The 14420-nt window shown below is 37.4% G+C and overlaps 1 protein-coding gene across 3 annotated transcripts in view; it reads right to left on the reverse strand.

Moving 5' to 3' along the window:
- LOC121315963 (tyrosine-protein kinase Fer-like) overlaps positions 1–14420 on the reverse strand; it is a 103347-nt gene that overhangs the window by 85380 nt on the left and 3547 nt on the right. For 2 of the 3 annotated variants that reach the window (XM_041250606.1, XM_041250624.1), the window contains exons 2-4: positions 5930–6201; positions 2013–2186; positions 826–925 (exon numbers count right to left, since the gene is read on the reverse strand). In XM_041250606.1, the coding sequence (XP_041106540.1) occupies positions 826–925; positions 2013–2186; positions 5930–6139 (484 nt within the window). In that variant the 5' untranslated portion in view covers positions 6140–6201. The remainder of the gene's footprint in view (positions 1–825; positions 926–2012; positions 2187–5929; positions 6202–14420) is intronic. The other variant, XM_041250614.1, reaches the window with a different exon arrangement.

The following is a 14420-nucleotide window of genomic DNA, read 5'->3' on the forward strand; positions in this document are numbered from 1 at the left end:
ACAGTTAGTTCTTAGTAATATGGTTGCATACCATAAAACTTTCTAGCTACTGGGTTCTGTGGTTCTAAAGAATGCTTCTAAAAATGGCCTCAGCCAATCAGAATGTCAGAACTGAGAGAAAGTGTTACCAAAAGGCAACACAAAGGGTTAGCCTGTAATCAACTACTATTCTGCATAAAGAACATACCTCCTAAAAGCAAAATCTCCTGACAGTGTTACAGGAAGCTTGGAACCTAGACCTAGCCTTCAAACCAAAGCCACAGCTGGTAAAAACAAGCCAAAATATTACTACATTTGAAATGAATATTTTGTTTAAAAAATGTGCAGCAGAGCTGTAGTTGGCAGTTTTGTAAATTAAGCTTTTGGTCGACACATTCAAACATTTTGAAAGAAGCTTCCGTCTGAAAACTATAGCACTTGGAATGAGGACAATTACAATTTGCCTTGGAAAAGTTCCAGATGAATTGTACAGACCTGACCTTATCCAGTGCCTGGCATTAACAACATTGTTTACCAATGGTGGTTTTTAAGCAAAGTTAATGGTCTGGTCAATTACTGATTTGTGCTGTATTGAAACAGACGAGCCTTCATTCGTGAGTTTTACATTTTTCCCCACCCCCCCACCCCAAAACTTTATTTGTGCTTCCCCACAAACTGTATATAAAACTGTACGTATAAGAGTAACATGTCATATTCTCCTGCACACTCCACCCAAACACACAGGGGTTTGTGTGTGTAATTCTTACATATATATATATATATAATATATATATATATCTATATATTATAATATATATATATATTAAAAAAATGGTGATACATTACCTTTCATAATAGCTTCTTTATACTTCTCTTTGGCACAATTGGCATCTTTTGTTAATTGTCTGTAAGTGCCTTTTAATTTTTCCAGCTCGTTTTTTGTTACCTAAAAAAAAAAAAAAAAAAAAAAAAAGGTTAAAATTAAAATAGGCTATTTTTTTCAAAATTAAAATTACTGTATGATGCACAATGATTATTCCTCCAAAGCTAGAATTTTCCTACAGATACATAAACAAAAGTGCTTGCTGCTGTTAGTGGTTCTTTATTCATTTATATTGTTGGTACTAATGTATGCTCTATGATATTTCACTAAAGTTTTTCCTGATTAACAAACAAGTCTAACTAATTAATTATCATAAGTTTTGTCATATTGGTACACACGCCTCCACTATAACCCCAGCAGGGAAGTAAAAAAGATCTGGTCCTTGTAGTTCTATCAGATTCTTCAACAATTCCTATACTCTATTGTCACAAAGACGGCTGGAGTGGGGGACGTCAGACCAGAAACAGGAACCAGGAAATAAACAACAGAGAGAGGTAGAGTTTGGTGGAGCTGAGCGAATGGTTTTGCTCAGTGTTTAATAAGTGAACAGAACAGTAAATAAAAAGGTTGTAACAAACAAAAACACAGGACACGGCACATTTGCCAAAACAAGAGTTGAAACAAAAACGGACTAACACTAAAACAAACGATGAGCAGATATTTTACTGCTACTTCTTCTTCTTCTTATTATTATTTTTATTACCTCCGTCTCCAATCACCGAACTCCCAACCCCGAGTGGGTGAAAACATGCAGCTTTTATGCTGTACTGAGACTTGATTGCTAATCAATCATTCAATTGGAGTCGCAGTACAACTGCACGTGAATTAATAAAGTGCAATTCCCTGTGCTCACATATTATTACGTTTTACTTGCACGTGAAGTGCTGTGCAATCCTCGTGCCTAAATACAAATATACATTTTAAACACTCGTGTTACATAGACCCGTTTATATCCCCTGCACCAATGACTATACACCAAAATTAACACACAACATACAACACAAAATACACACAGGGGCGGGCACTTTGCCACACCTATTCATTGTCAATTGTAACATATTTAAAATAATTAATGTATGTGATGGCACAGACGTGCTAATAAAAATGGACTGCATCTATATCTTTTTTTGTATTATGTAACATGGCTTACCTTGCACATCTCTGATTCGATTTGCTGATGTAAGCTATGATAACTCTTTTTCACCTGCTGCTTGTCCTTTATCATCATGGTGAGCCTGTGGAGAGGTCCTGAGTTAAGGTCCTCAGCGTGTGACTTCATTATCTTGCTTAGTTGTTCTGTCTGGTGTACCATATATGCCCAAGACTAAATAAACAAAGAAAAAACAGTTTACACTTTACTGTACCGTGCTGAAGCAGGGTGGGTTGGTTTAGTAAGTCAGTACATTTCCACTTAATGATCTGTGAAGGTGGTGTGGTGCTCTTTAATCAAACGTACATAAGAGGACATTTCTGAACATCAGTGCTCTCTCAAAAAGTTGACAAATAAATTGAAATTAGCAAATTGAGAAACTATATTGAATCCCCCTCACAATGTCAGTGTGAAATGACAGAAGTGTGCATACTGTGCAGTATTCCCATCCAAAGATAATTAAAGACAAAAAAATTAATTAACTTTATGACAGTTATTGCTTGCTTTGATATTTGGTACTTCTTAACACTAGAACCGCCACGGCAGTCATTTTGACAGTTTGAGGTTTTCAAATTTCAGTTACTCTGCACGTGTGAAAGTTATGCAGTTGTCCATTTATGACTTTTCCTAAATACATATATTAAATACCCTAATGGCTTTTGAAAGGCAGTATCAAGGAAATAAGCACCTTGAACCGCCTTTTACAATACATATTTTTATTATATAACCTACAATATTCTATTTTTTTTATATATACTATACTTTTTTATATATACTGTTATCTCTACCCTCACTGAGCTTACAGCAGTACATGTTTGAATAGAATATGGCTCTTGAAGTCTAAACATGTGTTATCCAAAGATTTATTGTAATCCTATCAATTCCTTGGAGAGCTGGCGTCTGGCTGTCTACGTGAGCATATATAGTCTGCTGTTGTATAGTATTACTAGTTTACTCTCACAGGTACACTGACAGAGACTAGGCTGAAACTCAAAATGGCTCAAAGACGAAGCTTGACCACTCAAGAAGCGATTGATATGCTTACCGCTTTGTCCGAAAATGATTCCGATGCAAGAAATGTGAGGAGATCACGATAGCGATTAATCCTGGAACAGGCAGTTCCACCAGTGAAAGCGAGGAAGGTGCCACTGAAGTGCCACGACCACAAAGATGGCTCCCAGGCATAGAAGAGGCTGTGGCATTAGCAGTAGTCCTGGGGAATCCTCTCCAGTGCTAGCCGCTTTGCCGGTATCGTCTCCTGCAGCAGCTGCCGGCCTTCCAGCCATGCCAACCACTTCAACCACAGCAGTCCCAAGGACAGCGACTCCAGCTGCATCGCCAGCACGAACAGGCATTCAGGAGACTGGGAAGGATGGCGCTATTTGGGAAATTATAAATCCCATGTGCTGACGCTGTGGGAAGACGGGCTGCACAAAATGTTTTGACAGTAACCTCAGGTCCCACGCCATACACAAAATGCAACATCGATAGCACTCAGTGCTTTTCGTTTATTGATCGACATGCGAATGCTCACATTCAACGCTGTATTGTAGCAGAGGTACATAGGATACAAAAGGATAATTCCTAGGCAATGTTACTGGAGGAATTAGAAGCGTTTATTGCAACCCTATATGTTCGCGGGGCATATGGTGGCAAAAGTCTTTACCTGGTGAGTTTTTGGTCTACACAATGGGAACGCCTTTTTTATACAGAGACAATGTCACAGAATCATTTGAGAAATCTTGAGATTTTTGCATTTTCATTTGAGAGCAACGAGCAGCATCTGCCTTCAGACAGATAAATTTGCCCTGGCATCAGAAATTCAGAATGGCTTCACTGAAAACAGCATTGCCTGCTACAAGCCGGGAGAGAACCTTACAGTGGACAAGCAGCTGTTTCCAACAAAAGCACGGTGTCGCTGGACACAATATGCGTCAAACAGAACTGACAAATCTGGAAAGTTTTGGCTGGCAGCAGATGTTGAGTCCAAATACGTGGTGAATGCCTACCCCTACTTGGGCAAAGATGAAACTCACCCAGCTGGTCAGACATTGGGTGACCATGTGCTACTTAGGCTGGTGGAACTGTACTTAGGAAAAAGGGAGGAGGGTTACCACTGACTTTTTTTTACTTCACTAATTGGCAAAAGAGCCTGGTCAAAGCAGTGGACAAAGCAAGAAAAGAGCTTCCACCATCTGCGCAAAACCTGCAACTACAGCTGTACCCCAGTACAATTTGACTGTGCTACGCTAACTGTTTACAAGTGCAAGCTGAGAAATTATGTAATTATTCTCAGCTCCCTTCATATGTCAGTTGCCATCAGGACTGTTGACAAGAAAAAGACAGAGCTTTCTCAGTTGACTGTTGATTTCTACAAAGACACAAAGTAAGAAGTGGACATTTGGTCGACCCGTGCACGTCATTAGCCATCGGTGAAAAAGCCAGTGCTTTGGGGGGGGGGGGGGGGGGGGGGGGGGGGGTATGTGAGATAGCAGGGAGGGGGTTAAAATCCTCCCTGCTTAAAAAACCATGTGAAAATGCACTTTTGGGTGAATGGGCTAAGGGTTTGTAATTGTTTTATTGTTCAGATAATCCCCTGCACCTGGTGCTAATTGTAAATTGGAGCCAGGTGCAGGGTATTTAAAAGAGGCAGCCAGTCTGTTCTGGGCTGCTGCTGAGTGAGGAGCCCGACTGTGTGTGTGAGCAGTCGTTTTGAAAAAGTATCGTGTGAAACTTGTGTTGTTATTTGTGTGTTTTTTTTTTGGCAGGTAAACAGCGTATCCGTCCTGCGAGCTAGTCAGGAACCTGCAACGAATGTTTAGCCAGTGCTCCGAAGGAGATAGGTGTCTTTTGTTTTTATGCTTTTTTTTGTTATTGAAGTTGTGCATCAGCGCTCCTTTTCTTTCAATCTTGTGTGTTGTCTGTGATTTGAGAAGGGAAAAGAACCCAAGCGGGTCTGTTTGGTGAGCCGGCTGTCACAGGCAGATTTCATCAGAAAACTGCAAAGCAGCAGTCAGATGCAGCTCAATCTGGATCAAATGACACACGAAAGAGAAAACAATGCCGGTAGCTAAATGCAATAAAAAATAAAACTTCTGATATCTGTGACCAATGTGAAAGAGCAGGATGTGGGAAATGCACAAGAAAAGTTGAGAAGTGTTACATCTGTGTGGATTGTGCTACTTAGGTGCTTCTTTGAAGTCTGTTTCCCTGAAAGCACATTCACGTGACATCATGGGAATTGAGCTATTTTCTTTTTTTGTGTTACATTCTTTATCGTTTGTACAGTTTTGTATGTACATATACCTGTTTACACACTAGTTTCCTCTGAAATATTTATTTTATTATAGTTTTTCATTTTTTGAATTAGTGCTTTATATGTGGTAAGTTTGAAAATAAACTCTTATATTTAATTGTTCATTTAAAGGTGTTTTGGATGTGCAGATGCTGGATATGAAGTTCTTGAATAAAAAGGTTTCTCTTTCATTTTAATATTGAGGTTGTTTACTATGTAACCACCACAATGACCGCCAGTGGTTCTAGTTAAAAAAAAAATCATGTAACACAGGAAGATTTTCGTTGGTTTCCGTCAAACTGAAAACAGGAACCTGGACTAGTATTTTGTCACAGCTATTACCTTACTCAGAAGTTTAAATAAGTGAGTCAGTACATAGTTTTTGCAGCTCTAGTTCTGCAGCTTCAGTACTTTGAAATATAAAATGACCCTAACCTATGAAATCACATTATTCCCACTGTAGAACAGCGGTGGAAATAGCGGTTTTACCATGAGTTTAATAAGACACACATGAGCGTGTTACCTATACACTGCGGCAAACTCAGCTCTTATTAAAACCTGGAAATGGTGAAACTGCTATGCAATCAGAGTCTTATTTCCATCCTGTGTAAGTTATAATTACCTTGGAAACGTTGCTGACATAATCCACTTGCGAGGAGTTATCATGCTTGTCTACTTGTTGACTTATATTCTGAAGGAGAGATGAATATTCCTTGTCACTTTTAACCCGCAAAGTCATAAACTTCTTTACTGTCTCCAGCAGTTTTAACTCCCAGTCCTGCAGCTTCAAAAGTGCATCGTGGGAATGCTGAAGATCTCTTCCAAATCCCATTTTCTTTAAGGCACAAATCTCCACAAGGTACAGAGAGGTCCTTCAAGTCTGCATATCCTATTCTTTGGGGAACAAAAAGAAGGATGTTTTAACATTATTTATAACTGCCAGTAGCTCAAAAAAACCTTTACTATATAATGTAAACTTGGATCACTTCTTCTCTGGCAGGTGTCACTTCTCTTTAGTAGGAACAATTAGACACATTCTGAAAACGAGGCTGGGTGGCTTAGGGCACCAGCAATAAGATAAGGTTAGCTGTTCAACACATGGGTTAAGACATCAGCAAGAAGATCGATAATCCAGTTACTTACTCAATAGTCACAAGCATGCAGTGCAAGTGAGTGGTCACATACCTGAAAATTCCCAGGCAGGTTACAATTAGCTGTCCCCGCATTCACTAGCTACCAGTTCCAATAAATTCACAGTTGACAATTGAGATGCCAGGAACCAACAAAGTACAAGAAGCTTGATAACATGCAAACCCAACTGTGCAGCATTTTTTTTTTTTTTTAATGTGTAAAACAACCAGTGAGCAGTTTATCTGGAGTGCTGGGTACAAGCAACAATACAATCAGTGCACATATTACTCCTTAGTATGACATATTATAAATTGTAATATTTAATTCTGATTATTAAACATTCCACAGTGCTTAGGTACAGAGACACAATAAACAGTAAACACTGCAAGGCGATTGCTTGCTTTCCGAGTGTGCTTCAGTATTAAAACAAGGGTTTTACTTTTGGTCTTCTAGCAAGCTACAATTGAGCAGCTTAAAGCTCTACTGTATTTACAGTCTCACCAGCTGTTAATGAACGGCAAGTGCACCAGTGAATTAGCTGCAGGTTTATAACCACTGTGGAAATTTAATTAGGCGCTAAGCTCAGTAGTGCTGCACAAAAAAAAAAAAAAAAGGAAAAAACTACTGTACAGTGTTTTTAATATTTAAATCTGGCACAGAATCTTCCTCACAGAATACGCCACATTCAACTTAATAAAAGTAGACTCACAAACCACTCCTAGCACATCCACACAAACTAATACCGTCTAAGACTCTGATACAAATGATGCACACAGCCTACTGACAGATCGCACACATTACAAACTGAGCAGCAGATAAGTTAACAATTCATACATTTCATTTAATATCGTCAGTAAACATTTGACTAATGTAAAAAAAAAAAAAAAAAAAAAAAAAAAAGAAAAAAAAAAGTGAAGTGACAAGACATGGGGCAGCAGCTAAATTAATGTATAAACTGTCCAGTTTTTGTCTGACACCATGCACTATTATGCATGAAGAAAAACAAGCAAAACCAAACAAAAAAATACAACAGTCACACCTTAACACAGAAGGCTAACTGAATTCATCCATAAGGAATTTTCTCTATGATAATATTTTGGAGTTAACCATGTTTCATCACATTTAAATCTTAAGTTTGTATATCTTCTTTTTAATCTTAATTTCTTCCTCACTAGCCCTGAAATCCACTGTGAGGACAATCTGCTCTTCATAATCTCCCACACTTCTGACCTCTGCTTTCTCTGATGTAGTTGCTGCTGCTCCTCTATTGGGAGTTCATCTTTTCTATAAATCACTACATTCTAGGACAGATTAATCTGTTTAAGACAATAAAAGAACATCACATTAGACTGCAACTGTCCTTTGGACCTGGAAGTTTAGAATAAAGTTCCCTCTTCCTGTGAAGAAACTGAAGTCCTCCTGCAAATACACTGCAGGTTCTCACTCAGCTGTATACAGTCTGTAATAAAGCACAATGCAATTTAACCAAGACAAAAAAAGAAATAAAGAATACAAACAGACAATGGTGTGATTGGATTCAGAGCTTATCCCTGTCTACTACTTAAGTACAGGCTCCTGTTGAAAACTAAGCCTGAATAATAAACTTACAGCAGATTAATTACATCAGACTTGGGATACAAAACAAAGAAGTTTCCATAAAATAAACCCAGCAGTGCCCCCCCCCCCCCCCCCCCCCCCCCCCCCCCCCCAATAAAAGGAACTCTTAAAACAACACACAGTACAAAACAGCCATAGAGTTGGAGGTCTACCAGTTTGCTGTCATCAAATGATATGCAACACTGACAAATTTAAGAAAATTATACATAAATCAAAAAAGATTATAACATTTTTAAAAAATGAATACAACTGTCTATAATTAGTGTGAAAGAGTCAAGTGTACACTTTTTCAGCAGTTACTAGATTCTGGCACAAAAAGGCTGGTGCTTAAAGGGCTTTATTTTGTATGGTGCACTGCTTCTGAAATCTGCTTTCCTCTGATCAGAAGTCAAGAGTGTAAAACATATACAGCAGAAAAGAAAATCCATACTTGAAACAGTAGAAAACACTGGTATTATCAAATTAGACGATTGTGGTTTTTTTATGTCACTATATGAGGGATTGTACAGAAGCTCTCTTATTTTGAAAACTCAATGTTGGTAGGTATGTCGAATACAATGTTTCTATTTAACAGTTGGATTCAACAACTTGAAAATAAATTGAGTAATTATTGATATATTTCCTGATATTCGGTCAAACAAGGTTTACATTATGAAGTTTCTCCATGGTTATTGCTATACAGTAAAACAATTGTAATACAGTAATTACAATGAATATTATTACAATTATTTAACAGCTGTTTAAAGTGCATAATAATACACTTAATATTTACTGCTATCTTTTTTCACGACTTACCTTAACAATATATTACACGCTTGCAGTTCCATGAACCTTGAACTAATTGATACAGGAAGAAAGGGTTTTATAAATTGCAATATGAGCAAACAATATGCACTGGACACAGGAAGTGGGTTTCTATACTTTTGCCTGAGCACTTTACAATATCTTCATGCAAACTACTAACACTGCTTTCACCCTGCACCTTACTGTGGTTCTGAGTGTGCACTGAGGCAAGACTAACTAACTAATCCATCAAATTTTGCTCAAGTCTGAAGACAGTATGTCTACTCATCTGAATTCTTGTTTGTTATTGCCACATCCCCAGGTAAACCAAATTTAGATTGGTTGGGTTAATTTAAACATTTGAGAACACATATTGTTCAGGAAAACACTTGTTAATTAATATATATATATATATATATATATATATATATATATATATATATATATATATATATATATATATATAGATATATATATAGATATATATATATATATATATATATATAATCCCAAAGACCCTGGTTAAGGTCACACACTTAAAAATAGAACAGAATTTACTGTAGTCTTTTAAAAATAAAAATTATTCATTTTATTAAAGCATGTTTTTACTAACACAAGCAAACAAAAAAAAGAATAGTAGCTGAATGTCTCAATTGTTGAGAACTAATGTAAATTGTACAATTTAGAGATGTTTGTAAATTGCTAAATGACTTGATTATAATTGAATTGGTATGTGTATGCGTTATGGACCGATGCAGAAATTGGGTAGTTTGCGAAGTGCCCAGCTGTGGTGGACAGATGCCGAATTAGCATCAAAGTTTATGTTATTTTGAGCAATGGAACTCAACAAAATACCAACCCATAGGTTATACCATGGATTAGATATGGGGTTGGGGGTCAGAATAAAATACAGCAATGTTTTATTGTATTCTTATTGCAGTAATGCATACAGATCTCAGTGCAGAGTTGCTTCGTTTGAATGAGAGCTCATAAAACAGGCAAAGATACGGAAGCTCAGCCATGTAAAAAGGAGTTCAAATCTACCACATCATGCTTTTAAACTTTACTCTAACCTCTATATCAATTTAAATACACATGGCAATGGGTGGCTCTAGTGCACCTTTTGCTTAAAAGGCAAGAGAGATAATTTACTCTCTCACTCTCTATTAGTAGTATACTGTATCTGTTAGAAATCTTTCTTTGCCATCGGCCCGGGAGGCTGTGGGTACTTCACAAACTGCCCTGGCATTTCGGCATCGGTCCATAACATATATAAGTAACTAGCGCTATAACTGAAATCACTGTTAATCTGATGAAGACCTGTTGTGTTGAAACGCATAGTTCTACCATTCTTTTGTTTGTTTGCTCATTTTAGAAAAACATCTTTTAACTAATAACATGAAGAAGACTGCAGTTTTAGAAGACTACAGTAAATCCTGTCCTATTTTTGAGTGTGTGACCAATTAGTCTCTGTGACTTCAATCTACAAACTAAGGTTGGTGTATCTATCTGAGAAGTGAGCGTAAGCCCAAACAGACTTTCTTTTGTTTTAATATACAATTGTCAATTGTACAATTGTCTTATATGGTCGGCACCTCATTGTGGTTAAGCATTGCAGTGCACAGTTAAGCATTTCTTTTTTTCTAATTTATATATAAATTATATATATGATAATGCTGTGTTTCATTGCTTGAAGACTAGTCTGGCTGGTGTAGAGTGCTGTGCTAAATGTGATGGAAAATAATAGCAAAAAACTGGTACAGCTTTCCATTTCCTTATAAAGGCTGCTGTCCATGTATAAGTGCAGTACCACAGTGCTGTTCTACAATCTAGGCATTTTTTGTTTTACCATTAAAAAAGGGAAGCCGATAATCCATTTGTGGTAATCGAACAGCTGGAGTTGTTCATTTTACAGCCTACTGACATGACACTCCATATGCTACAACAGGGATTTTACAAGAGGTGCTTAACCACCCACACACTGTATGTTATAAACATGACTGTAACAGATAATTATTTAAGTACAGCAAGTGGCAGTAGAAATGATTCAGACTTGGCCAAAACAAACTGGCAAGCATTGTTTACATTAATGAATGAACTACTCAGACAGCATTAGTGAAGCTGAGGTACATGCAAGGATTTAACACTGCACTACAAGGACTATAAGATAGCAAGGCACACAATAATCACGATAATTTAAAGTGTAATCCGCAAATTAGACTGATACAAAATGTGAATGTGCAGATGTGTTCATACAAACACATAGTTGTGAATCTGCAGTACTGTCCCAAAGAAAGCTGGTATGCTCCTGATTAATTCTGTCACATACTTTACATGACTGTTCACCTTATAGAGCAGTGGTTTTCAACCTTTTCATCTCAAGTACCAGCGTTTCCAGCAGGGACCACCAGGTGTACCAGTAACGATGTGCAATCTTAAAGGGCTGCTGTAATAATGAGAACTAGCCCATTACAACCAGGAGATCATTTCCAAAAAGCTACATTAACCAAACCAGCATTGAAAGACCATCGTAAGATCTACGTTTAGGAAATGCAGTGTTCCCCGAACAGCATCATATCCAGTAGCTCTTGAACTTCTATTTGAGTTCACGAGTGGTCCGAGGTAATCATGAAATATTTGTGCAAAACACAATAGCTCTGTCGGAGTAACATATCTGCCCAATTGACTTTTCAGTTTGCCAAATACTATCCCCAATGCTCCGAAATTATGGAAATCCCTTCCCGTGTCGATTAGGGATGCTGTGTCAGTGAATAGCCTACTTTTAATTCATGTCTAAAACCATTGTTGGTTAGAATGGCATTCTGTTTATCCCGACTGGATTTTATGTTATATTTACAAAATTAAATACATCACAAAAAGCACATTGTCATATATTTTTATTAGCACCATATGAGAGCTACATTTAGTGAATGGAGTTGTTTTGCTTGTTTTTACTGCAATCAAGTAAGCTGCAGTAAATAGTACACCTCCTAATTACAGTCCCAAGTATTTCTGTGAGTTCTGGTTTCACATTTTTTTGAAATGGTCATTCGTTTTTCATCAGGGAAATCCAGTGGGTGTATTTCCTGACTCCCCTCACATGAGATTATGTCATAAACGTGACTGAGGCGAGTCACTGAAATTTGACACCAAATCAAATTAGCCTCCTTCTTGACCTTCTCAGGATCCTTCACTTTATGAAGCCTAATCAACATGTACCATATGTTGAACTTCACAGCAGTCCAAAATACCAAAAACTACGAAAACACCCTGTGGCAGAGTAGAGCTCTGCCCTGTATAGATTGGCAGGGATAAATTCCCCTACCTTCCTGGGTTTATTGTGTTCAGGTGGCTGGGGTTGATTGGAGTAATTAAAGATCAATCAACACCCAGCCACCTGAAATAAAAGGAGGCCTCAGCTTCCCATTAGGAAGAGGAGGGAGTTGAGGAAGCAAGCTGGTGTTTGTGCTTGCTATTTTTTGGTTTTTGTATTTTCTGATCCAATGAAGGCATCGCGCAGCCTGGAAACCTTTATTTTGCTTTGTTTTGTTATTTGTATATAAATACATTTGTTTTGGCCCTGGTGCCCTTTTATTTTGTATTTATTTGTGAATAAAAGTATTATTTTTTTTGAACTGCCGTCTGTCTCTGGGCCTCTATCCACTCGCCAGCCTGTCACACACCTATACAATATTTCCATTACACACATTCATTATGAGAAAGAATCACTTGAGAATTACTGTTATTTATTCAACAGTATAGTGCTAATATTGATGCATATTGTACATAACACAGGTAAAACATACAGAATATAAAATGTTTGCACAACTACAGTTTACTGCATCCCTATGTAAAACAAACAAACAAACAAACAAATGTGAACTGTTACTACGTCAATTTGCAGAAAATAGGCTTAAAGAGTTTCCTCATCTGACTAAAACAGCATGCCACGAATAGATAAAAGGCAACTTCCATTGTTTAAAATAAATACACAAATAGTATTATTTTGGCAGATTTTTATCCCCCCCCCCCCAAGATTTTACTTTCGTTAAACAACATTTGGTTCAATACACTCAGATCACATTGCATTTGTAAAATGCAGTTATTTTTCAGTATAATAAGTAAAATAAATAAATAACAAAAATAAACACCTTTGTTGATACCATCCAAGACATGCAGGGGCGATAGGTAGAACAGTCATGAAAATGGCATGCAAGGCATTTATTAACTAACTAACACCGGGCTGCAAGCGATGGGAATAAAAAACAAACAAAAATACTGCTCAGAGTTATTGTTGTGATCTTAGTATAGCCCTAGGGCTGGCGCTAGGATTTACTGGGCCCTGGTGCAAGAGTGTGAAGTCGCCCCCCCCCCCCCCCCCCAAAAAAAAAAAAAAAAAATAATAATTAAATATAATTGTTGAATTCAACATCAGTTTCTTTAGCTGCACAGGTTTATGTTTCATGATTTCAACTCTTAGCTCTTTGGTATAAAGGTCAGGCCAAGTAGCTGGATCATAAAAATCACATAAAGGTGCCTGACTGGGTACCAGGGTTACAGTCCATGATTCAGTACCTTGCATTTGCTGCTGGCTCAACTGTATTTTTCGTGCGACGAGGTTGACAATTCCGCTGCAGGACTATACTTCCATCTGCTGTTATCCTCCCACTTTTAAACCATTTACTGTACACTTTTTTTTAAGCATTTTCTGCTGTTTTTTGGGAAATTTCTATCTGTACTTTCTGCTCTTTTCGCTATGAACAACCGACTTCTGTTTTGATGGCACATTCGATACACAACTGTAGAAAAGTTAGCTTACTTTTTTAATCGACACTGACCTATTATAAATTTTCATGCCGAGTCCTGCCTACATTGCCCTGACTTCATAATGTGTGGTTAGACTGACCACTGGGAGAAGTTTTTGGTTTTTGTTTTATAGCCCTTCATTAATTAGTTTCTTTATTTAAAGTTTCCAGTGCAATGTTAATGGCACATGTGCAATACACAAACCTTCTGTATTTTTATTTTTTGCTATTCTTGTTCTACATTTGTTAAATGCAACTATTCATTTTAAGCTATACTTTTGCACAACAATACTTGCACACATTTGGTCACCACCACAACTGTTGCAAGAAATCCACTTACTAGTACTTATACACAGTGATTCAGAAGTCACTGAACAAATCAGATGAAGACATTAACACATAACTATAGTTACAGATTAAACATGTCCACTTGTCCATTGAGGTGTTTTTTGGAGGGTTGCATTGGATAAGGTGAAATACTAAAACATTATAATTTTAACCCTAGAACTAAAATCCTCAGCCGATTTTCCTCCCTCACCTAAAATCAATGCCGCAAACAGGGTTCAAACCATGCTTGCATGGCTCCCCTTTCCCGTTTTTACCAGGTGACACTGGGGAACTTTTTAAATCATAACCAGATGATCACATTTACTATAGAACAATTTCAGACATATTAGTTTTCCCAAAGAGTTTGTAAAGCAAGTGTTTTTTTTGTTTTTTTTAATAAAGCTCCTTATCCAAACCACATGTTTTATGGTCTGATACATAGCGGACTGA

The sequence above is a fragment of the Polyodon spathula genome, chromosome 1, assembly GCF_017654505.1.
Source record: "Polyodon spathula isolate WHYD16114869_AA chromosome 1, ASM1765450v1, whole genome shotgun sequence".
In the NCBI taxonomy this organism is placed as follows: domain Eukaryota; kingdom Metazoa; phylum Chordata; class Actinopteri; order Acipenseriformes; family Polyodontidae; genus Polyodon; species Polyodon spathula.